The sequence below is a fragment of the Xenia sp. Carnegie-2017 genome, unplaced genomic scaffold (assembly GCF_021976095.1).
Source record: "Xenia sp. Carnegie-2017 unplaced genomic scaffold, XeniaSp_v1 HiC_scaffold_20, whole genome shotgun sequence".
In the NCBI taxonomy this organism is placed as follows: Eukaryota; Metazoa; Cnidaria; class Anthozoa; order Malacalcyonacea; family Xeniidae; genus Xenia; species Xenia sp. Carnegie-2017.
This window is the reverse complement of record NW_025813483.1, coordinates 1,248,388-1,273,725: the sequence shown is the minus strand read 5'-3', so window position 1 is coordinate 1,273,725 and position 25,338 is coordinate 1,248,388. Positions and strand designations below refer to the sequence as shown.

The 25,338-nt window shown below is 35.8% G+C and overlaps 1 protein-coding gene, 4 long non-coding RNA genes and 1 other non-coding gene across 6 annotated transcripts; 3 read left to right on the top strand and 3 right to left on the bottom strand.

Annotated features, from left to right (window-relative positions):
• Positions 1 to 379: 379 nt before the first annotated feature.
• Positions 380 to 25,338, bottom strand: LOC124443399 (60S ribosomal protein L24-like). Its single transcript, XM_046993885.1, is given in 5 exon segments — positions 380 to 514; positions 24,218 to 24,269; positions 24,504 to 24,633; positions 24,636 to 24,791; positions 25,329 to 25,338. Coding segments are annotated over 5 exon segments (432 nt in total). The 3' UTR covers positions 380 to 430.
• Positions 1,637 to 2,804, bottom strand: LOC124443013. Its single transcript, XR_006947458.1, has 3 exons — positions 2,679 to 2,804; positions 1,987 to 2,611; positions 1,637 to 1,707 (listed from the first exon to the last, which is right to left on the bottom strand). It is a non-coding gene; the product is annotated as an uncharacterized LOC124443013 (long non-coding RNA).
• On the top strand, positions 3,182 to 3,855 carry LOC124443020. Its single transcript, XR_006947463.1, has 2 exons — positions 3,182 to 3,348; positions 3,488 to 3,855. It is a non-coding gene; the product is annotated as an uncharacterized LOC124443020 (long non-coding RNA).
• LOC124443021 lies at positions 11,917 to 12,425 on the top strand. The gene is made up of 2 exons (XR_006947464.1): positions 11,917 to 11,961; positions 12,036 to 12,425. It is a non-coding gene; the product is annotated as an uncharacterized LOC124443021 (long non-coding RNA).
• LOC124443017 lies at positions 19,693 to 22,061 on the top strand. The gene is made up of 2 exons (XR_006947462.1): positions 19,693 to 19,825; positions 21,351 to 22,061. It is a non-coding gene; the product is annotated as an uncharacterized LOC124443017 (long non-coding RNA).
• Positions 24,347 to 24,425, bottom strand: LOC124443442. The gene has a single exon (XR_006947666.1). It is a non-coding gene; the product is annotated as a small nucleolar RNA SNORD34 (small nucleolar RNA).

Below are 25,338 nucleotides of genomic sequence, written 5' to 3'. Positions count from 1 at the left end.
AGTCTACAAGTTAAATGTTTAGTTTTAGTGGTACCAGCCTTGTATGAAACAAGTGAAGATTAGATCAGTCTACAAGTTAAATGTTTAGTTTTAATGGTAGCAGCCTTGTATGAAACAAGTGAAGATTTGATCAGTCTACAAGTTAAATGTTTAGTTTTAGTGGTAGCAGCCTTGTATGAAAGAAGTGAAGATTTGATCAGTTTTGATTTGTTCGGCAGATAGGGGTAGGGGAATGTTTAGGTGGGGATTACGAGGGTAGAGGGAGGTTATGTTTCACATCTGAAATTGTGATTCAAATTTTCATCCTTAATTCGCAACCAGATTACACAACATTGAACAATGAAGAATGAATTAAAACATAAAACTAAATAAATGCAAATACCATTAAACCATGACCATTTATTATAGTGAAATGCGTGATAATTTACATTCAACGTTTTCCACCAACACGACCTGTACTTCTTCCACCTTTTTGTTTTGTTGGAGCTTTTGTCTTCACTGGTTGTTGTGCGACCTTGAATAAATGATGAGTGTTATTGAGATATCTTAGTAAGAATGGTTTACTTCATGTAAGAAGTAAATAAAAGATGTTTACTGTTTTTCACAAGTGAATGCAAACCAAGGAGAACTTGCAAGAAATTAAGACCAGATCATTGCAATCACAAGACCAAACGTCAAGGGTTGAACTTGCTTGGGAGTTCTCACAAATGTCTCTGAGGTTTGCATAAGCCAGTGCAAACATAAAAAAACATCTTTTATTTCTTTTCTAAAATAACAATAATGCAAACAGACAAATTTAAACAAAAGTTTTAATTCTTCCTCTAAATGTATTCATGATTGATTTGCAAATTCTCTTTGATTGATTGATTGATTTCATTGGTTGAGCTTTGAATGGTTTGCAAACACAGCTATAGACTAATCACTGCATACAGTGACAACAATTCATCAAATCATTGAAAACTTATGATAAATATTGAACTTCATGAAGAAATTTATGAATCGCTTGTGTGGGAATAAAATTCACAATATGTGTCATACAATTAGCCCACACACAAACAAACAGTCAAAGTTTTTAATAAATAGTAATTTCAATGTTTGAACATAAAATTTTTGTTCAAAGCAGTTTATCAACAGCAAATTGCACTGAGAAAATCAACCTAGTTTACTTTATAATAGTCGAGTAATTGTCAGATATTAAAGACACCAGACAGTTGTGTTTAATACCTTATTGCCTGCTCTCTTTGTGCTTTTCTTACTTCAGGCTTCTGATTGCATTTGGCCAAAATAGTTTCAAGAGTTGCACCCTGGATGGCTCGTTGGAATTTAAACATTTCGTCTCATTCTCCTTTTCGAGACCTTTTCAACTGAGCCCTTTTTGTGTTTTCTACAGTAAAGGACAGTCCATGAAATCTTTCGTGGATTTCTTCTCATCAAGAAGGATCTCTCAAATTTTTTGTCCAGGAAATTGAAAGACTATTAAATTGATGTATAAAACATTTATTGGTTATGGCACAATAATATAGATGTGATTTTACAATCAAGTTTTTAAAGTGTGTTTTAAAAATAACTTTATATCAACGAAGGGACAAATTAAGCAGTTCTTCTAAGTAGAACATTGTAAACGTAAGTACCTTTCCATGTAGACGTGTATATATTTTCCCATGACCTGGGTAGATTTTGTATCCACTGTAGCTTCGAACCTCGAGTCTGGAAATTTAAAGAAAACAACGAAATCATCAAATACTAGAAAGATCAAATGAGAAGTATAACATGTAATAATAGCAGTCTCTGGGTAAAGACTAATGAATATTTCCAAAACAATTAAAATCGACAAGTTTTAATCGCCGATTTTTAAAGAATCTGGGACGTAAAACCGCTAATATCGATTCAATTATGAAAAAAGTGTTTCAGTTTCACAAGAATTTCCTAAAATAACGAAAACGTTTTGCTGTTTCCTTGGATTGGAACGGATTTCAAAAGACTTACTTTAGAACACGGCTCTACTCTTCAACGTTACTAATTTAGTCACTGGCTTTATCTTGACTTCTGACATTGATGGTTGTTTTGTAAACTCTCTGAGCCATTCGTTTAAGGTCCTTTGAAAATTTTCAATTCTTTGTTGTTCAATTTGAAGGTATTTGTTTGAGTCTTGGTGATCATAATCATCTTCTATTGTAGCATGATGACGCTCGTGGGCGTTGTAAAATCTATTTACAACTTCGTTGAATTCTTGTGCTTTAATTGTTTGCTTCGCTCAAGTTTGGAAACTTCTATTTGATTTGGTTAACTCCTTCTTATTTTTTGTAACTGCGCCTTTTGCAGCAGATCGTTTTCTTCGTAGTTGTTCAGATGTTTCGAGAATTGAAGGTTCTTCTTCCCTGGTGAGAGCTGGGGTGGTTTGCTTTGTTTGTTCATTACTCATTACGCTCTTCGCTTCGTTGTTAGATTCAGCCATTCAAAAGATCGTTAATTAAAAACAGGGCCTCGTCGATATATCAGTTGATGAGGATAAATTCTTTGAACTTTTTGTAAAATTCGACTAAGGGCTCAATCATTCTCTGCCAAGTTTCTGATACTTTGAGACCCGCATACTTTATTACGTACGGTTCAACTAAATAATTACAAATAATTCTAACAAATGCAAAAAAAAGAAGGGATAAATTCATCTAACTACTTACAGAATTTACAGCGTTACTAGGCAGAGAAGTTCATTTGATCTTATTCAGACGACAGTTTGATGCCAAATGTCTGTCGTCTCCCATCTGACATCAGAACCGGAAACGTTTTGAATCCAACACAATGTATGTTAATATAATTCACAAACACCAAGATAAGACACATGTAGCCAATGTTGCGATCTCCCAGCGTATTTAACGGAATAAATTTCGGTAAATATTTATTAAACATTGCTAGTATCGATAGCAATCATTGTCATCAATGTAGAAACACAGGCAACACACGCATTTGTACTTCTCCTACCTGTGGTTACACTGCCAACCCAGATTATGAAGGCCTATGTTCTGTTTGTTTCGCTAAATTACATGCATTATTTCAAGAGGGTTCAGTTATGGTAGCCCTATCAGGCAAGAATCAACATCGAATGTGTAAGCAGTCAAGACAAGATGTCTGACTGAAGAATGTCAATTCTTCGGCATCCCAGAGAATGATAACTTTTGTTCACGATGTTACGCAAAGGCATTGCAACTTGAGTATGACTTAGAGTCTGAAAAGAAGATCAAAGCTGAACAAGAACGAGCTAGAAGGAACTGGCAAATAGCACAACAGCAAAAGAATACAAATCATGACTTGCACAGGCTTTATTATGTAAATGAATCCCAATATTATCAGGTCAATATTTGTTGTTGAATTAACTAAACAAAGAAATTTCTCACAAAATCTTTAGAAATCAATAAATTGTACTCATTTTCGTCAAAAATCTTTTATCACATTTGCAACCTCATGTATAGAAGAGTTGTTTATATTTTAGATAATTGTTGAGAGACAAAGTATTTCAACACCTTCGTCACCAGTATAAAGGCGACCATCAAAGTTAATACCATGTGTAACTAAAGGATGTGAATGTTTTGGTACAGAAGAAGATCAGGGTCTTTGTCATAAATGTTTAAAGAAGAAAGAAATGCTTTTCTTAGAATAGACAGTTGGTGTGAACAGTTTTCAACAACTTTTGTTTCAATGAACAAGAAATACTGTCATTCTATAAGGTTTAAATCCTTATATCTAAAGAGCTCTCTCGATATTAGTAATAAAGTAATATATTCGCTTCCTTATAGATGTAGATATGCACTTCGTACGTGTGGCTATAGCCTCATAATAACGACGTCTTTTCTCGTTTATCAAATTTCTGCAGCTAACTGATAAATTATTCGTCGTATATCCAGGGACGCCGGAACTGGGGGGGCAAGGGGGGCAAAAGTGCCCTACAGGTTGAAAGTTTATTGTTTTTAATCCAAGATAAAGACTACTTAACCGTTGTGGTATATTTCATTCTTTATAGCTTAGCAATAAAATTGTCGTAACTATGTTAGTTTTCCTTTAACATTTGGCTTTGGAAGCTATGGGCTTTGATGGGGCTTCAGCAATGAAATCCCTCGCAAGAAAGCTCAAGGAAGATATTGCACCAAACGCAATTTATGTTCATTGTTTCAGTCACTGCAATGAACTTATTATACAGGATGCAGCTAAGCAATCTAATTTATTGTCTACATCACTGGATTTATGCCAATCCCTGTATGCAATCGTAGGTGCCCATCCAAAACGTATTTTATTGTTCGAAGAAATACAGGCAGATTTTAGAAACGAAACAGGAACAAACGATTACAAAGTTCTACGACTCCAAATCTTTCTACAACGAGATGGACAACAAGAGTAAAGGCTGCTGACGTCATCTTCGAGAAATCGGCTGAACTACATGCAACCCTTGAAAAATTGCAGGAAGATACTAGCATTTCGGCAGACACAAAAGCAAGGATTAGAGGAATATTAAGGCGACAACTGTCTTCCTTAATCGTCATCTTTAATTTAAACGCGACAAGAAAGCTATTGGCTTTACTCGAGAAGCTTTCTAAAGAGCTCCAAGCGGTTGATATTTCAGCTGAGTACGCTCTATTTTCAATAAGACATGTCCTGCAACGTCTTCATGAGATGAGAAGCGAAGAAGAGTTTGAGCGTACACTTGATGACGCTAAGAAAGTTCTTCGTGTTATGATGTCGTTTCCACTAGAATTTAGTGAAAATTTTGGCACTGGCACTAGACTAAGAAAAGTTCCAAGATGGATGAATAATGAAGAAATGTTAATAACAGAAAGCCTTCACGTCACAGATGCCTCAGTTTACAACAGTGCGAATATAACACCAATGCGAAGCTCGTACTACCAAGCCATTGATGCAATCATCTCAGGTCTAGGATCGCGATTTGAACAAGACGATCTTTTCCAGATCAAATGTATCGAGAAACTGTTACTTAACTCTATGAAAGAAAGAGGAGTATCTTTAGATGGATTAAGCAATTCTTTGATTGATAAAGATGCTCTAAGAAAGCAGCTTGATGATCTTCCTACCATTCTTGGGCTTTACAACGCGGATCAGAAGAAAAATATAACAGAAGTCACGCATATTTCAACAATAGCAGAGATACTGAATGCCATGCCGTCAGCAAAGAAAAGGTGCTCAGAGATCCACAAACTAATTATACTATACTACACAGTGCCACTCTCATCTGCCTCGTGCGAACGCACATTCAGCGTAATGCGTCGTCTCAAAACATGGCTGCGGTCAAACACTGAAGGAAATCATCTGAATGATATTATGTTCTCTAACATTCAGAAGCAACACATGGATATGGTGGAAATAGACGTAATTGCCAAAGAGTTTTCACAGAGAAATGAAAGAAGAATTAAATATTTTGGAAAATACAATACATGACAAATTGTGAATTAGTGACGTTACATCGTTTGATAGTTATATTATCGTTAATATTAATCGACCAACACTGCAGACGTGTGCTTCTGTACAGTGTATTGCATGTAGCACATCTCTTTGCTGTTTATCAATATAAGATTATTTTTAGTATATTTCACTAATATGCCCTTCCACAAAGGCTTGCCCCTCCTACCCTTTTGCCGTTCCGGCGTCCCTGCGTATATCATGTTAAAAGCGATTACAAATACTTAATTTATGATAATGCTCCATAATCAAGGGTGCTAGTGCATTTTCGTGAATTAAACAATGATAGGCAAAGCTGGTTTCCTGAATTTTACGGTTCAAGAGAAGTAACTTCAGTTAGTAGTGATTCACTTAAATTTAGCATACCTTTTCATAAGACAATTTTGTTCATCTTTACGACGCAAATAAACAAAAAATCACAGACGTAAGTTTGTCAAAGGTGTACTACATTTGTACTTTTAAGCGTCCATTACAGTTGTCTAGCTGTCACAAATCTTCTTATGCGTAAAAACATATGTGACAGCCCTTACAAAAATATTTTATAGAGCACTACATTGAAGCAATGTATTGGATATTCAATGGAGTATTCTACAGTATATTCATGGCCCGAAGCACAATCGAACTTTGGAGCCCTTCGTGTTTCACGAATATTCGGACACATTACAGTTTTTCATTGCCCTCGATCTCTTTGTTTGGCTCTGCCTGTGTCGGAGGCAATTTGCCCCCTTCTCTGAACGTCCCTGTTTTTAATTATGTGTATAGGTAATACGAGAATTTAGGACGGTTTGCTGAACAGTAGCGATCGAAAATCTGTACTAATCTTCCATGGAATTTAAAATTTAACATATACTTTAGTTATTATAATATAATTTTGTTAGCCTTCTCGTTCATTGTATGATGTTTAGACTATAATGGCCTGCGTTATAAGTTGGCTTACACATTTCCAAGAACTTAACAAATGCAACAAATTTTTACATTACAACCACCTTTTCAGAAAAAAAACCCAGCCACCACAACACATTACTATCAACAGCAACCACTACAATATTAATGACCATCCAATCCATATTCACTATAAATGCAATTATGCAAACAGTTCTTTCAAATACACTTTAAATTGCAAATTTTAAAATATATTATACGATTTTCATAACAAGAACCCGAGTCGTTATGGAACTGCAAAGAAGTGTTTCTTCAATAGATGTTGCAACTTCGGAAATTATTCGTGACTCAATTGATGGGGATGTCACTATCCCGGCAGTTCAGGGAAATCATCGATTCTTATTGACATCATCGCGATACACTTTTTTGTTCCCGAATCTTTCTTGTTTCAATAGAGATTTTCAAGATTTTCTGTACGCAACCTTAGTAAGCATTGCTCTTGAAAATAAGTTGGAAAACAACAGCTCTCTCAACTGGTGTAAAATTCTACCTAAGTTTATTCCTATAAACACCTTGGGCGATGGAAATTGTTTGATGCATGCAGCTTCATTTGGTATGTGGGGTATTCATGACCGAAGATTAACGCTGAGAAAAACTGTTTATCAAGTTCTTATTGAAGATAAAACAGGTTTAAAAACTTTACTCACGGATTTGATGATGCTGTTTTTATAAAACGGTGAAAATTCACTATTAAAAATTAGTTAGCAGTACGAATTATATCAATTTGAACGGAAACTCTGTTTTGATGACAGATGCTCGTAGCAACGCACCCGCGTTGTCTTGACAACGAAGTGTTAAAAAACAAGGAGCGTTGGTTTTTCATTCATCCAGTAAGAAATTAGTTTACAAAATCCTTTTCTAAATTCTTTATACTTAACTTCTTTCTACTACCTTACATTTTTTCGATTTAAACTATTTTTAAAAATATTTTATTAAATTTTCGGCCAAATACTGCAGCTTTCTTCAGAAATAAACCAGAAGAACATGATGATTTCATATATTGAGCTATCTATCTTATTCACAATGAAATGAACGATTCACAAAAGAAATAATAAGAGTATATATTCTATAAGGCTCCGTTTACACTATACCGAATTACTATCGTAGCAGTCGTAACAAGTTAAATTTCTTTTGACTTAATGACCAAAGGACAATCACATCATATTCAACAAAACATGAAGACCATTTTAAAAACAGTAAAGAGCAGAAACCATGTGCCAAGATTAACTGCAGAAACATTGCCAGTATCAATAGCAACTATTGTCATCAATGTAGAAACACAGACAACACACGTATTTGCACTTCTCCTGGCTGTGGTTATACCGCCAACCCAGATTATGAAGACTTATGTTCTACCTGTTTCACAACATTGAAATCTTTACTACACGAGGGAACAAAGATGGCAACTCCTTCAGCGTCACCTAATGATAGATGTTACAATAACTGCGTGAACAAAGGAAACGATGACTTTCGCGGCCTGTGTTATGATTGCTATAGAGAGAAATTTCTCAATTATCGTTCTTCAGCAAAAAAAGATGTCAGACAATTCACATCCACTGTGCAAGACAATACAACTAGAAAAACAACAAACAGTAGAAGGAAAGATGAAAAGAAGTTTTATGTTGTTGAAGCAAGTTCATCCACGCGCTCAGTTAACGTTGTATCCAATCCAAACTGTGCGAAAATTTTGCCAATTTCAAGGAAAGTGGAAACGGTCGAGAGAAGATGTCTGACTAAAAAATGTCTGTTCTTTGGTACTCCAGAGAATTAAAATTTGTGTTCACAATGTTATGCAAAGACTCTAAGACTAAAGTCGGAAAAGAAGTCTCAAGGCAGAAAAAAAACGAGATGAAAAGAACAGGAAAATAACGCAACAAGCCATGCTTTGCACAGGTTTCATTACGAGAATGAACCTCGTTATCAGGTGAAGGAATTATTTGCCAACTTTTCAATACCACCTAGAGGAGGGTTTTTATTTTTTAGTCAATTTTCGTGGAGAAAAGTGCTTCAGGATCTTCATCACAAGCACAAAGGCTGTGAATGTTTTGGAACAGAAGAAAATCAGGGATTTTTTTATAAATGTTTTGAGTCAGGGAGTATCCGTTACTGTTGGTGTTGATGTAAATCATCCAAGTTAGTAAAGTCCTGAGAAGAACTGTAACTGTTGGTGTTGATGTTAACTGACGTTTTGACAACCTTAGCGGCAATTGACTCTGAAGATGACTACCGCTAAGGTTGTCGAAACGTCGGTCAACATCCACACCAACAGTCTTTCACAGGACTCTACTAACCGGGAGGATAAACAATCGACATTTATAATATGAAACATGACAGAAAACATGTTGTGCAATAAAAAGAATAAAAAAATTTTTGTTTCAATAAACACGAAAAAAGTATTGCCATTATATTGGCATAGTGGCTGTTTAACAGAATTGTATCGATCTTAGTAGCTAATAAAGTAGCTATTAAATGAAATGTATTCACTTACTTATATAAATGTTGGTATAAATTGGATGTGACAAACCTCATAAAAGTCTTCATCTTTTCTTATTCATATCTTGTATATTTTCTTCATATCATCTCACAAAATATGATCACATCGCAAATACTAAATTAATAGCAATGAACTGGAGCATCCATAATCAAGTGCTAGAACAGTGATAATTAATAAAATTAGGGGCCCACGTTGGTTTCCTAAATTTTACTTGCTAAAGAAACTAGCTATGATATTAGTAATGGTAATGACCCACTTGAGTATGTCTTTTCCTAAGGGCCTGTTTATATGGAGCCGAGTTACCCGGCTGAGCGAGTTACTCGCCTAGCCGGGTAAATCAGCCCTTATATAAAATGTATGCATTTCCCGTGAATCGTTTATATTATACATCCGAGTAACTCGCTTTGCCGGATAAATCGGCCCTTATATAAAATGTATGCATTTCCCGGTGAATCGTTTATATTATACATCCGAGTAACTCCCCTTGCCGGGTAACTCGGTTTGTGTAAGCGAGTTACCCGGCTAGGCGGGATGAATTGTTCCATATAAACGCATTTGCCGGGTAACTCGGCGAGGCGAGAAAATTGGCTCTGTTGGTACCCATGCGTACTAAGCCTTCTACATGCAGCATTATTATTCAAAAACATAAAAGTATCATAATTTTCAATTTTATATTCACCCATTCCATTTTTGCTGCGAAACTGTGAGGCTTTTTAAAATCTCGCGCCTTTACTCCAAGTTAGAACTACCAAACTTCATTTAAGACAAATGAACGGAAGTACTAGCCGAGTTACCCGGTGCCATATAAATAGATCACTTTGTCAAACCCGGTTGAGCGAGTAACTCGCTCAGCCGGGTAACTCGGCTCCATATAAACAGGCCCTAAGATGATTTTGTGTTTTCCTTACTACTCAAATCACAGACATCATATTTCATTTTAAGACGACTTTGTTGGATTGAGAGACTGATAATGAATTTGTTCAGATTCTTAAAAACTACATCTGGTCTTAATACACAACATGAGACTCACTGGCTATAAGTTTTTTTTTATCAAACAGAATAATTGCAAATCTGTATTGACAGCAAAAGAAATTTTTCAAGAGGCTAGAAAAATTGCTCATATGTTTGAACTGGCAATATTGTGGAAATCAAGCTTATCATAGCGTCAGCATTTTCAATTTCAAGACCTTTTATTTGAGAGGAATACTTTTTTCTAATTTCGCGGGAGTAAATGAAGGAAAAAAACGAAAATTGCAGTTGAGTGTATTCAGTGATAACAAATATGGCAAACCAATGTTAAAAAGCCAAAAACAAAAGCTGTTAATGGAACGTCACATAATTTTAAGATAAACTCATTGGCATTTTCACAGAAAGGATTAAGCAATAAAGCTACTTTAGCAATTGCTTTATTGCTTAATCCTTTTTGTCATGTTTAATAACTGTATAATGACATGTATACAAGCGGCCTGTGTTATGATTGCTATAGAGAGAAATTTCTCAATTATCGTTCTTCAGCAAAAAAGGACGTCGGACAATCCAGATCCGTTGTCCAATGCAATAGAACTAGAAAAACAACCAACATGGGAAGGAAAGATGGAAAGAAATTTCAGGTTTGTGATTTTAATGATCAGAGGACAATGGCATCATATTCAACCAAATATGAAGACCATTTTAAAAATAGAAAGGAGCATAAACCATGTGCAAAGATTAACTGCAGAAACACTGCCAGTATCGAAAACAATTATTGTCATCAATGTAGAAACACAAACAACACACGTATTTGTACTTCTCCTGGCTGTGGTAACACTGCGAGCCCAGAATATGAAGACCTATGTTCTGTCTGTTTTACAACATTGAAGTCTATACTACACGAGAGACCAAAAAGGGCAACTCCATTTGTGTCAGTTAGCGATAGATGTTATAATGACTGTATGAACAATGGAAATGAGGACTTACGTGGCCTGTGTTATGATTGCTACAAAGAAAAGTTTCTCAATTGTCGTTCTTCAGGAAAAAAAGATATCGGACAATCCACATCCAATGTGCAAGGTAATACAACTAGAAAAACAACAAACAGTGGAAGGAAAGATGAAAAGAAATTTCATGTTGTTAACGCAAGTTCATCCACGCGCTCAGTTAACGTTGTATCCCATCCAAACTGTGCGAAAATTTCGCCAATTTCAAGAAAAGTAGAAACGGTCGAGAGAAGATGTCTGACTAAAAAATGTCTGTTCTTTGGTACTCCAGAGAATGAAAACTTGTGTTCACAATGTTATGCAACTCTAAAACTAAAGTCGGAAAAGAAGACTCAAGACAGAAAAAAAACGAGATAAAAAGAACAGGAAAATAACGCAACAAGCCATGCTTTGCACAGGTTTCATTACGAGAATGAACTTCATTATCAGGAGAAGGAATTATTTGCCAACTTTTCAGTTTCACCTAGAGTAAGGTTTTTATTTTTAGCCAATTTTGGTGAGAAAAGTGCTGCAGCATCTTCATCACCAGCTCAAAGGCTGTGGATGTTTTGGAACAGAAGAAAATCAGGGTTTTGTTATAAATGTTTTGAGTCAGGAGTATCCGTTACATGTTTAAAGATGTAAATCGTCCAAGTTAGTAAAGTCCCGAGAAGAATTGTAACTGTTGGTGTTGATGTTAATGTATTCAATGTATTTAATGTATTTAATATGAAATGTATTCACTTACTTATATAAATGTTGGTATACATTGGATGTGACAAGCCTCATACACAATTTCGTAACAATTGCATATATTGGCAATGTTGGCATTTATTTTTCACACGCCACTTTCGCTAATAAGTTATTATTCAAGAGGGTAGGACAATTATGCAAGCCATGACAAAGATAGCACTTAGCTATAATATTAGTAATGGTAATGACCCACTTGAGTACTACTACTCAAATCACAGACATCATGAGACTCAAGAGTGAGGGACATCAAAAGATAAACGCATTAAACTATGGAAATGACTTGTAGCACACTTATTTTCGTTTGTGGTTGTTTGATAAAAACAATCTGTCAAATTCTTACCAAAGATGTGACAGGTAAGGAGCTCGGGTGTGTGATGAGGAACACGCGAAGAACAAATAAGTCCTTATTCATTTAAACTTCATTTTAGGCATGTATCGACAACGCTGGCAGCTGGGAATCGTAAGGCAGTTGGAGGATCAAAATGCTGGTGTCCCAATGGATTTTGGTGTCGAGCAGTGGAACGAAGACTGGAAAAAAACAGTGGCTCTTCCAACAACACCAAGTTTTTACTGTCTTGAGGAGATTCATATATTTGCCTTAGCTAATATTCTTCAAAGACCAATTCTGGTAATATGTGCCAATTTTAATCGTGGTGACTTCGTACATTCATCAAATTTCTGCACTTAACTGATAATTTTTCTTCATATATAATGTTAACAACGATTACAAATACTCAATTTATCGTAATGGCTCCATAATCAAAGGTGCTATTTCAATGCTAAACCCTCAGCCCTTCGTTACAACACTTGCAAAACACCCCAATACCAATAACCATTAAAAGCTCCTAATAACAAACAAAAACAGCTACCACAAAACGCACATTACTATCAACAGGAACTTCTACATTGACAATGCAATCCATATTTCCACTATAAATGCAATTATGCAAACAGTTCTTTTAGATACACTTTGAATTGCAAATTTTAAAATATATCATAGGCTTATCATAACAGGGACCCGAGTCGTTATGGAACTATAGATGTATTAGCGAGCTTTAGCAAAGCCTACGAGTACGACTACGAGTACGATTTACGTCATTTTGGCGCGAAAACATTGTTGCGACAACAACCACCTGTAGCCGTCATCAATTTGTGTACGATGTTTTGTAAAAAATTCGTAGTCGTGACTACAATGTCTTTTTAAGCAAAGAAAGTAGATATATTTCTTCATTCCGTAAGAGATTAGTTTACAGTACTATTTTCGAGCATCCAGGCTTTAATTTAGAACCCATTTTTGAGCGCAGATGTACATAAAAAAATGAAAATATGACCTGCAAAACTTTCATGTATTTCGTACGCAAAGTGAAAGGTAAACAAACAATAAAATAGTACAAATATATCGTACATTAAACTTGAAATAGTGAAGATTTTTCAGTCTAAAGAGTCCTATATTCTCGCAAAATCAGTATTACCGATTCGTTGATATAATTATTGACAAATAGAGCCGTAGCTGCTTCGCAAACTTTGGTGTTTTACACAATAAAAAGGCTCGTTCTGTTGTTTAGAGCTAAAACTAAATTTTGACGAAGTGACAACGACAACAAACTTCCTCGTGCCATTCTCTTACACGGTCAAACTTCATACTCGTTGTCGTAGTCGCGCTCTTGCTAAAGCTCCCTAATGAAAGAGGCCCAGCGACACAATAACGCCTTCGAGAAATTACACGCATTTTAAGAGCTCGTAAAAGTGTTCCCTCTGGATCAACTCTGTGCATCGATTGACGAATGCGTGTTTGTTGGACAAATACACCTCTGGATCGCAAAAGGCCTGTCATTCTTTTCGAGCCGCTGAGCCGCTGTTTGCAGCTGATAATCCACATTTATGCATTTTCCTTTCTACAGTTCGTTTACTTGTACCAAATAATTCAGCAATCTCTGCGACTTTATTGTGCGATGATATTGCCTTATTTCATGGTGGAATGCACGCGTCCGTGTTCCATTTCCGTCAGGATTTGTCATGATAAAAACGTCATTTGGTTGTCTGATAAAAACAATCTGTCAAATTCTTAGATGTGACAGGTAAGGAAGTCGGGTTTGTGATCAGGAACACGCGAATAACAAATAATTGAGTGATTCAATAGTTCGTAAATTTGTAATATCATCATAAACGTGAGCACGTTATTTTTTACAACTATATGCAATTTGAAAAAGAGCGTACAGACAGTAGAGAAAGACAAAGATCTGAGTCTTTTGACTGATTTTACACAATTCATCTTTCTTGCATTCAAATCAAAGAATATTATCATCATACATTTACGTAATCATACAAATTGGCATATATAGTAACAAACGCGTTGCATTATTTTAACTTTCTCAACGTACAGAATTACTGTGTAGTTGAAAATCTTAAGAGTATACAAAGGCAGTCGAAATTTATTTTTGAATGTCTTGTATATTTTATATCGTTAGAGTTAACAGAGTCCATGCAAGGCTTTCCACAAGGTATTTTAGCTACAAGTATCACAGGCTTGCATTTTAGCTACAAGTATTTCCGTTATACACCGATTTTCATCAGTGTAATTCAACTTTAAACAATTCAAGTATTCCCGCAGTAATCGGTCTGAGAAATTCCTTTCCTCTCGTAACAAACAACGGAGTTTCATAGGCTGACCATCGTCTTTCATTAATGATACTCCTTCATTATTTTCTGTCAACACAAGTTCTGTAAAGTGTCCATGGTGATAGCGAATCAAAAGAGGAGTTTTGATACAATCTACGGAGTCAGATAACAATGGTAAGTATATGCCACCAAGGTTTACACCAGCAATTTGGTCATCATAGTCACCACGATTAAAATTGGCACATATTACCAGAATTGGTCTTCGAAGAATATTAGCTAAGGCAAATATATGAATCGACTCAAGACAGTAAAAACTTGGTGTTGTTGGAAGAGCCACTGTTTTCTTCCAGTCTTCGTTCCACTGCTCGACACTAAAATCCATTGGGACACCAGCATTTTGATCCTCCAACTGCCTTACGATTCCCAGCTGCCAGTGTTGTCGATACATGCCTAAAATGAAGTTTAAATGAATAAGGACTTATTTGTTCTTCGCGTGTTCCTTATAACACACCCGATGACCTTACCTGTCACATCTTCGGTAAGAATTTGGCAGATTGTTTTTATCAGACAACCACAAACGAAAATATGTGTACTACAAGTTATTTCCATAGCTTAATGCGTTTATCTTTTTCTTTGTATCAAAGTTCTTTCCTTCTTTCCTTCTCCAGCGTTGTCTGAACCTAGTGCGAAGCAGCAGCGACCTTGCTGTCAATAATGGTCTTGCTCTTGATATTGATCTTCCATGATGTGATACTTGAGAGAACTTTGTTCGTAATTAGCATTAACAAATTCATTTCTTTGGTATTAAGTACGTAGTATACCTGGTATGGAATTCTATGTTATTCCAGTATTATTCAACAGAAGGTCTTTTCCAGGATAAATTTTGGTCAACATTTAAAGCTAATGTTTTACTTTCTGAAAGCTGTGTAATATTTTTTATCGACTTTAATGTTAAATTTAGAGACTTTTCTTCTATTTAGCATTAGTTTTGAGTTGATTACCATGAATTCAGTTTTATCAACATCGAGAGTTAAGCATGGTTACTAACTCTGAATTCATGATAGTTTCGACATCAGTAACTGTTTCATCACTTGCAGTTAAGTAGGTTTGTCTCGTCACCAAACAACCATTCGAGATGATACGTATATGGAAAGGGAATGATAGGCGTTTATTATATCGCGACAAAAAGTGCCTTCTATTAAAACACGATTCGATTCATACGAATAGAATGTACGTTTATTAATAGCATGTGCATCAACCATCGAATCAAACTACGTTGTAAACTCGGTCACATTCACAACAAAGTTCCTCGTCGACTCGAGAAATACAAAATAGCCAACTGTCGCTTGATAGACTTTATACGCAAGGGACAAAAAGAAATATGTAATATAAAAATCGTTTGAGCGCGGTGCTCTGTAAATTTTAAAGATTTAGGCCCAGGCCACACTATCGGCTATATTCACGAAAACGAAAACAAAACGAAAATTCGTGCACGAAGTACATGTCAGATACGATGTAAAATTGCACGCATGTTTACAAAGATCGGCTAAAACGTAAACGGTAATTGTTGGATGTGTCTTTGTAGTAGCCTTTGCAGTGACAAAACAAGCAAAGAAGAAAAGGTGTCTTTTGGAAAAAGATACTCCTTCTGAAGTTGAAAGCAAGCATTTAGCAAGATACTAGATTCACCCAATTAATAAACGACGTGATCGACTGGGATAATTTAACAACTTGATTAAAGAGTTACGAGAACCTAACAAAGACAACAGACTCATATAAATACTTGCGAGTGACGACAAATTGTATTTCTCACATCAGATTTATTAAAACCTCGTGCCATCCTGCCATCTTTGTGTAGTAAAGTTTTAGATTATTAGCCAATTGCATGCGTTTTCGTTAACGAAAAAGGTCAAAAATTCAACTCTTCTAATCTGCACGAAAACGAAATTTTCGTTCAACATTTTCGTTGCGGCAGTTTTCGTTCTAATTTTCGTCCATATGGACGATAATGTGGCCTAGGCTTTAGGCCACACCATAGTGTGGCTAGGAATTCATTACCATGAATTCAGTTTTACCGATTAATACGTGAATTGTAAAGTAGGAAAAGTTAGTAAGTTAGGCCAAATCATCTTTTTCGTCCATATGGAGGATAGTGTGGCGCCTAGGCTTTAGATTCAGCGCACAAACGAGTAAAATACCATACACGCGTATCTGCGTATCTTACAGAAAAGAATGCTTTGTCGAATGAAACCACTTTTTATTCAATACGGAAACTATCAGAGATCACAGACGTAGATACGCATGTGTTAAAACTATTTTCTCATGTCTGCGGGGACACGTTTATCACCTTATTCCAAAGAAAGAATAGCTACTAATATTAAGTAAGGAAGGAAAGAAATTCACTGAAAATAGCCGGGAATTAGCACCGAGCAATTGTCCTGTAAGCAGACAGACTATTTCAGCCGTTGTCAGCGATTCAAAAAAACGATACGCGTATAAAATAGAACGATAAACGTATGATACGAGAACGATACGCTCATCATACGCAAAATTATGTTAACAAATACGCGCGCGGTACCGTACCCGATTGAGGGAGTTTCTCGAATAGCCGGATAACTAGACTCCATACAAACAAGTCCTTATTTATTTCAACTTCATTTTAGGCACTTATCAACAACGCTGGCAGTTGGAAGTCGAAAGGCAGTTGGAGGATCAAAATGCTGGTACGCCAATGGATTTTGGTGTAGAGCAACGGAGCGAAGACTGGAAGAATACAGTCGCTCTTCTAACAACAGCAAAATCAACTACACACAACAGCTTCCATTCTCTAGAGGAGATTCATATATTTACCTTAGCTAACGTTCTTCGAAGACCCATTCTTGTAATATGTGACGATTTTTTTCGTGGTGACTATGATGACCAAATTGCTGGTGTGAACCTTGGTGGCATATACTTACCATTGTTGTCTGACTCTGTGGATTGTATCAAAACCCCTCTTTTGATTCGCTACCACCATGGACACTTTACAGAACTTGTGTTGGCAGAAAATAATGAGAGAGTTTCATTAATAAAACATGATGGTCAGCCTATGAAAGTCCGTTGTTTGTTACCAGAGGAAAGCAATTACTCTGATCGATTACTGCGGGAATACTTGAATTGTTTAAAGTTGAATTACACTGATGAAAATGGGTGTACAACGGAAATACTTGGAGCGAAAATGCAAGCCTGTGATACTTGTGGCTAAAATAGATACGCACCGTGTACATGTGGATAGCCTTGAATGGACGCTGTATTAACGATATAAAATATACAAGACATTCAAAAATTAACTAGCCATTATACATACCTTATTTATATTAACTATTTATACATACATTAATTATGCTAACTATATTATACAACGTTCTATTCTTTGCTTTTATGGAGAGTTGTAAAAAATAACGTGCTCACGTTTATGATGATATTACAAATTTACCACGAACTATCGAATTACAAAGATTTTACTTTCTGGGGTGCAGTAAAATTATTTAAAAATTGTAGTTTTTGGTCTATTTCTATGGCTCTAACTAAAACTTTATGTTGGGCATTAATTTTTATTACACGAATTCGATTTCCGCTCGGCAAGTCTTTCGCTACTAAGTATTTACTGTGCTAAATTGCAGTCGTTTGCATGTTGACTAAACGGAAAAACGCGTAAAGAGATCGTATGAATTGTAACTACAGCACATTGAAAATGCCAATCATTAAATCATTTCGTGTTATCGTTACAATTACGTTTATGTCTTATTGGAGGTTGATTACGGCTGAATGATGCATATGTTAAATGTCTGCTAATTTCAATGGGTTGCATTTTGCATGCACCCTGTAGATACAAAGGGTGAGTTTCAATATATTTTCATGCTTTCACGCAACATTTGTTAACGAAAATATACATTCTACAAGTTAAATATTTAGTTTTAGTGGTACCAGCCTTGTATGAAACAAGTGAAGATTTGATCAGTTTGATTTGTTCGGCAGATAGGGGGTAGGGGAAGGTTTAGGTGGGGATTACGAGGGTAGAGGGAGGTTATGTTTCACATCTGAAACTGTGATTCAAATTTTCATCCTTAATTCACAACCAGATTACACAACATTGAACAATGAAGCATGAATCATAGCCAACACTTCTCGACGGACATTCACGGGGAGTACAAGCAAAGAAGCATCCAAGTGACAATAGAGCATACAAGTGACAACCCATATTTTAAAACAAGGACAAACAAAATTACACCAACATTTAGATCATTGCCGACTTTCAAATTAATGGAATGAATGTCATTTAATGTCCTCGACCTCACATATTCTTGACGTAGTTCCTCGTTGCCATCTTTTCGTAAATCGTCAACCGAAATTTATTGAGAGGAAGATGGGCAATTTCTACGTCTACACTTCGACATATTTTCGGCTTTTCAAAGTGAGAAATGGAAAATATGTATAATTATCAGCAATTTTTATGCAAAGTTGGTGCAATCTCGATCGTGATTGGCTGACGTAATTCTTTATGTGAAAATTGTAAACAAAAAAGCTTTTGCTATTTACCTCGCGATGTATCGCGCTTTGCAAATCGCGACATGTTAGGCCCGGTTCAAACGTCGCATTTTACATGCGCCGAATCAAATGCGAGAATTATGTGCATGTAAAATGCGACGTTTGAATCAATTAAATTCGACGGATTTTAATTTAATGCGACTTTAGTCGCATATTCGACTGAGTTAGTCGAATATTCGACGGAAATTCGATGTTGATTCAAACGTCGCATTTTACATGAGCCGAATTTAATGCATAATTTATTTTAAGATATTTCTAAGCAAATATCAATTATTTCCATGCTAAATGCCATGCGCAAAGTTGTAAAAGCATGGCGGCGGCGAGTGATGGTAATGGCCCTTGTATTTCGTGCACAAGTTTAACAAAATACACTTGTTTAAAGTGCAAAAAATTTATATGTACAAGGAAAGTTTCCTCGAGATACACGAAATGTTTTTTTGAATCAGAATAAATACTCCAAACTTTCTTCCACCAGCCGGAATTTCTATCTTGTCTTCGACATGATCGATAAGGAGGGCTACGTATGAAGGCTTTTGACCAATTAACGGTAGAAAACATGGAAATTTGCAGAAGCTGCCGTCTCGTTTCTAATAGTTTATTTGCTGTAACATGCATCAATATTCGTCTTTTCCTATTAACACGAATCATATTTGAAATGCATAAACTCAACATTTTTCTGTTCGCCATTTTAGGAAATTAGTACAAGAAAATGAATAAACTATGAAAAAGTGGAAGCATAACTATAATAAATGCGACTATTAAATTCGACGTCTGAATCAAACCACGCATTAAACTATTTTAGTCGACTAAAACTCAGATTTGATTCGGCGCATGTAAAATGCGACGTTTGAACCGGGCCTTAATTTGCACCACAGAAAGTAAACTCTTTTTAATCTTGGTACTTCGTCAATAGTTCGTGGTAAATTTGTAATAGCATCATAAACTTGAGCACGTTATATTCTGCAACTCTCCACAGTCTAAAGGGTTCATTCCAAGTGTAAAGTATAGTAAGGTAAAATTAGACAGATTGTAGTCCTCAGCCTCAATGTACGTTAATATATTTCGCAAGCACCAAGATAAGACACATGTAGCCAATATGAACATAATAGCCCAACATAAGACTTTTAAAAAAGCCATTACAATAATAAAATAGAGAAGGACTTATTAATAACGTTTTTATTTCTTCTTGTAACAATTTGTAACAATTTTGTTGTAAAAGTCTTATGTTGGGCTATTATGTTCATATTGAAAATTCGCTTTCCTCCTGGCAAATCTCTGGCCACGATTTTAAATAAACGCTACAAAAACGAAGCACTCGAAGCGTTCAGGAAATTCCAGCGTCTTGAACTCAAGCTTGGAAAAGCCAAACTCGACCTGGAGTTCCTTATTACGTAAGAAGCGCTCGATAATACCAAGATTCCTATGGTTTAAGGTTGCTAATCGCAGATTGCAATCCTCTAGCGCCTATTGACAATGTCAATACAAAAGCGAATTTTCAATATGAACATAATAGCCCAACATAAGACTTTTAAAAAAGCCATCACAATAATAAAATACGCTTTCATACCATACGCATTGTCTACAATTTGTGAGGAAGATAGGCAATTTCTACGTCAACACTTCGACATATTTCCTGCTATTTCTAGTTAGAAATGGGAAATATGTATTATTATCAGGATTATTATGCAATCCCAGTCGATCACGTGGTTTATTAATTGGGTGAATCTAGTATCTTGCTAAATGCTTGCTTTCAACTTCAGAAGGAGTATCTTTGCCAGATGATACTCCGTTTTTTGTTTGCATTCCTTACCCTTTTAAATACTCAAAATTATCTGGTGCGAACCAACGGTCGAAATTATAAAAGATCTTAACACAAAGATCTTTTTCTTGTACTCATAAAGATCATTATTAAATAACGTTCTGTGGTTTTTGATTGATTTTGCTGTTGATGCCAGAGCAACTGTTTTCTTCCAGTCTTCGCTCCATTGCTCAATGCCAATATCCATTGAGAAATTGCTTTCCTCTGGAAAGAATTATATGAAAAAACGTTTTTCTTTCTTCTCGTAACAATTTGTCGAATGAAACCACTTTTTATTCAATACGGACACTATCAGAGATCGCAGACGTAGATACGCATGTGTTAAAACTATTTTCTCATGTCTGCGGGGACGCGTTTATCACCTTATTCCAAAGAAAGAAAAGCTACTAATATTAAGTAAGAAAGGAAAGAAATACACTGAAAATAGCCGCGAATTAGCACCGAGCAATTGTCCTGTAAGCAGACAGACTATATCAGCCGTTGTCAGAGATTCAAAAAAACGATACGCGTATAAAATAGAACGATAAACGTATGATACAAGAACAATAAACGTATGATACAAGAAAGATACGCGTATGATACAAGAAAGATACGCTCATCATACGCAAAATTATGTTAACAAATACACGAGCGGTACCGTACCCGATTGATGGAGTTTCTTGGCTAGCCGGATAACTCGACTCCATACAAGTCCTTATTCATTTAAACTTCATTTTAGGCACTTATCGACAACGCTGGCAGTTGGAAGTCGAAAGGCAGTTGAAGGATCAAAATGCTGGTATCCCAATGGATTTTGGTGTAGAGCAATGGAGCGAAGACTGGAAGAAAACAGTCGCTCTTCCAAGTTTTTACTGTCTTGAGGAGATTCGTATATTTGCCTTAGCTAATATTCTTCGAAGACCAATTCTGGTAATATGTGCCAATTTTAATCGTGGTGACTATGATGAACCAATTGCTGGTGTAAACCTTGGTGGCATATACTTACCACTGTTATCTGACTCCGTGGGTTGTATCAAAACTCCTCTTTTGATTCGCTATCACCATGGACACTTTACAGAACTTGTGTTGACAGAAAATAATGAAGGAGTATCATTAATGAAATACGATGGTCAGCCTAGGAAACTCCGTTGTTTGAGGAAAGGAATTTCTCAGATCGATTACTGCGGGAATACTTGAATTGTTTAAAGTTGAATTACACCGATGAAAATGGGTGTATAACGAAAATACTTGTAGCTAAAATGTAAGCCTGTGATACTTGTGGCTAAAATAGCCTTGTTGGAAGTCTTGCATGGACGCTGTTCTAACGATATAAAATATACAAGACATTCAAGAACTTTATAAAATATGTTTAGTGAGCTTCCAAGGTGTAATATATTATTCAGTCCAGGATGACTAAAAAAGCGTTTTTACTTGAGAAATGCTCTCTTATATACACGAGCTTCCATCTATTAACTAGTCATTATACATACCTTAATTATACTAACTATTTATACAAACATTAATTATGCTAACTATTTAAACATACATTAATTATGCTACTATATTATACAAGGTTCAATTCTTTGCTTTCAAGGTGAATAAGATGAATTGCGTAAAATCAGTCAAGACTCAGATTTTGCCTTTCTCTACTGTCTGTAGGCTCTCTCTCAAGTTGTATATCCACGACGAAATTAGAATTTTACAGTCAGTTAACTTACTTCACTATACTTTACACTAGGAATGAACCCTTCAGATTATGGAGAGTTGCAAAAAATAACGTGCTCACGTTTATGATGATATTACAAATTTACCACGAACTATTGAATTACAAAGATTTTACTTTCTGGGGTGCAGAAATTTTTTTTAAAAATTGTAGTTTTTGGTCTATTTCTATGGCTCTAATTAAAACTTTATGTTGGGCATTAATTTTTATTACACGAATTCGATTTCCGCTCGGCAAGTCTCTCGCTACTAAGTATTTACTGTGCTAAATTACAGTCGTTTGCTTGTTGACTAAACGGAAAAACGCGTAAAGAGATCGTATGAATTGTAACTACAGCACATTGAAAATGCCAATCATTAAATCATTTCGTGTTATCGTTACAATTACGTTTATGTCTTATTGGAGGTTGATTACGGCTGAATGATGCATATGTTAAATGTCTGCTAATTTCAATGGGTTGCATTTTGCATGCACCCTGTAGATACAAAGGGTAAGTTTCAATATATTTTCATGCTTTCACGCAACATTTGTCAACCATAATATACATTCTACAAGTTAAATGTTTAGTTTTAATGGTGGCAGCCTTGTATGAAACAAGTGAAGATTTGATCAGTCTACAAGTTAAATGTTTAGTTTTAGTGGTACCAGCCTTGTATGAAACAAGTGAAGATTTGATCAGTCTACAAGTTAAAAGTTTCATTTTAGTGGTACCAGCCTTGTATGAAACAAGTGAAGATTTGATCAGTCTACAAGTTAAAAGTTTCATTTTAGTGGTACCAGCCTTGTATGAAACAAGTGAAGATTTGACCAGTTTCATTTGTTTGGCAGATAGGGGGTATGGGAAGGTTTAGGTGGGGATTACGAGGGTAGAGGGAGGTTATGTTTCACATCTGAAATTGTGATTCAAATTTTCATCCTTAATTCACAACCAGATTACACAACATTGAACAATGAAGCATGAATTAAAACATAAAACTAAAAAAATGCAAATACCATTAAACCATGACCATTTATTATAGTGAAATGTGTGATAATTTACATTCAACGTTTTCCACCAACACGACCTGTACTTCTTCCACCTTTTTGTTTTGTTGGAGCTTTTGCCTTCACTGGTTGTTGTGCAGCCTTGAATAAATGATGAGTGTTATTGAGATATCTTAGTAAGAATGGTTTACTTCATGTAAGAAGTAAATAAAAGATGTTTACTGTTTTCCACAAGTGAATGCAAACCAAAGAGATCTTGCAAGAAATTAAGATCAGATCATTGCAAGCACAAGACCAAACATCAAGGGTTGCAGATGCTTGGGAGTTCTCACAAATGTCTCTGACGTGTGCATAAGCCAGCGCAAATATGAAAAAACATCTTTTATTTCTTTTATAAAATAACAATAATGCAAACAGGCAAATTTAAACAAAAGTTTCAATTCTTCCTCTAAATGTGTTCATGATTGATTTGCAAATTCTCTTTGATTGATTGATTGATTTGATTGGTTGAGCTTTGAATGGTTTGCAAACACAGCTATAGACTAACTGCATACGTTTTACTGTTTCTATTTTATGATACACAGTATAAATTGACAACGATTCATCGAATCATTGAAAACTTATGATAAATACTGAACTTCATGAAGAAATTTATCACTCGCTTGGGTGGGAATTAAATTCACAATATGTGCCATAATTTTGCCCAAAGTTAGTCATGAAAAGTTTGTCATACAATTTGCCCACACACAAACAAACAGTCAAAGTTTCTAATAAATATTAATTTCAATGTTTGAACATAAAAATTTTGTTCAAAGCAGTTTATCAACAGCAAATTGCACTGAAAAAGCCAACCTACTTTACATTATAATAGTTGAGTAATTGTTACAACCTTTAAATACCTTTGTCATCTTTTTAGCCTCCTTCTTTTGCCTGATTTTATCTTTAGCAGCTCTAAATGTTTATAAATCGTCAACAAAATGATCAATTTTCTCAAAATCTGATTCAGTTTAAGTTTGAGGATTTTCAATGTTTCTCTCTGATTATAATTCATTTTCTCACAGTTGTTACTCATACAATGTAGGTAAAAAAGAATCTTCACTGAGAAACAAAATCAAAATCTTTTAGTCAAGCATAAAAGATGTAATTTTTTAGATATTAAAGACACCAGACAGTTGTGTTTAATACCTTATTGCCTGCTCTCTTTGTGCTTTTCTTACTTCAGGCTTCTGATTGCGTTTGGCCAAAATAGTTTCAAGAGTTGCACCCTGGATGGCTCGTTGGAATTTAACATTTCGTCTTGTTCTCTTTTTCGAGACTCTTCAACTGAGCCCTTTTTGTGTTTTCTACGGTAAAGGACAGTCCATGAAATCTTTCGTGGATTTCCTCTCATCAAGAAGGATCTCTCACATTTTTTGTCCAGGATATTGAAAACAAACAAACAAACAAACAAACAACATTTATATACCGGCCAGTATTAATCCCCGCCAGGGGGGTTTACCGGTCCATGAATTTTTCCACGCCACACGTCTTTATCTCTCGCCATATCTCTCGTTATACCCATCGCCTTCATATCACTGTTCACAGTATCCATCCATCTCTTTCTCGGTCTACCTCGTTTGCGGACTCCATCAACATTCATATGCAACGTTCTACGAATTTCAGCACTTTCTTCCCTCCTTTCCACATGCCCAAACCACCTCAAACGCTGGCGCCTTACCCAATTCTCGATACACTCAACACCAACTCTCTAATCTCTTCACTTCGAATCCTATCCATCAACGTTACACCACACATCATCCTAAGCATCCTCCTTTCGTCGACGCCAATCTTCTCAGGTCCTCTGCTTTCGGCGCCCAACACTCTGCTCCATATCCCAAAACACTTCTAACACATGCCTTATACAATTCTCCCTTCTGCTTCAACGAAGTGGACTTTCCGCACAACATTCCCGAAAACTCTCTAAAACTCCACCACGCTGCTTGAACTCTGTTCCTCACCGCTTGCTCGCACCCTCCACCAT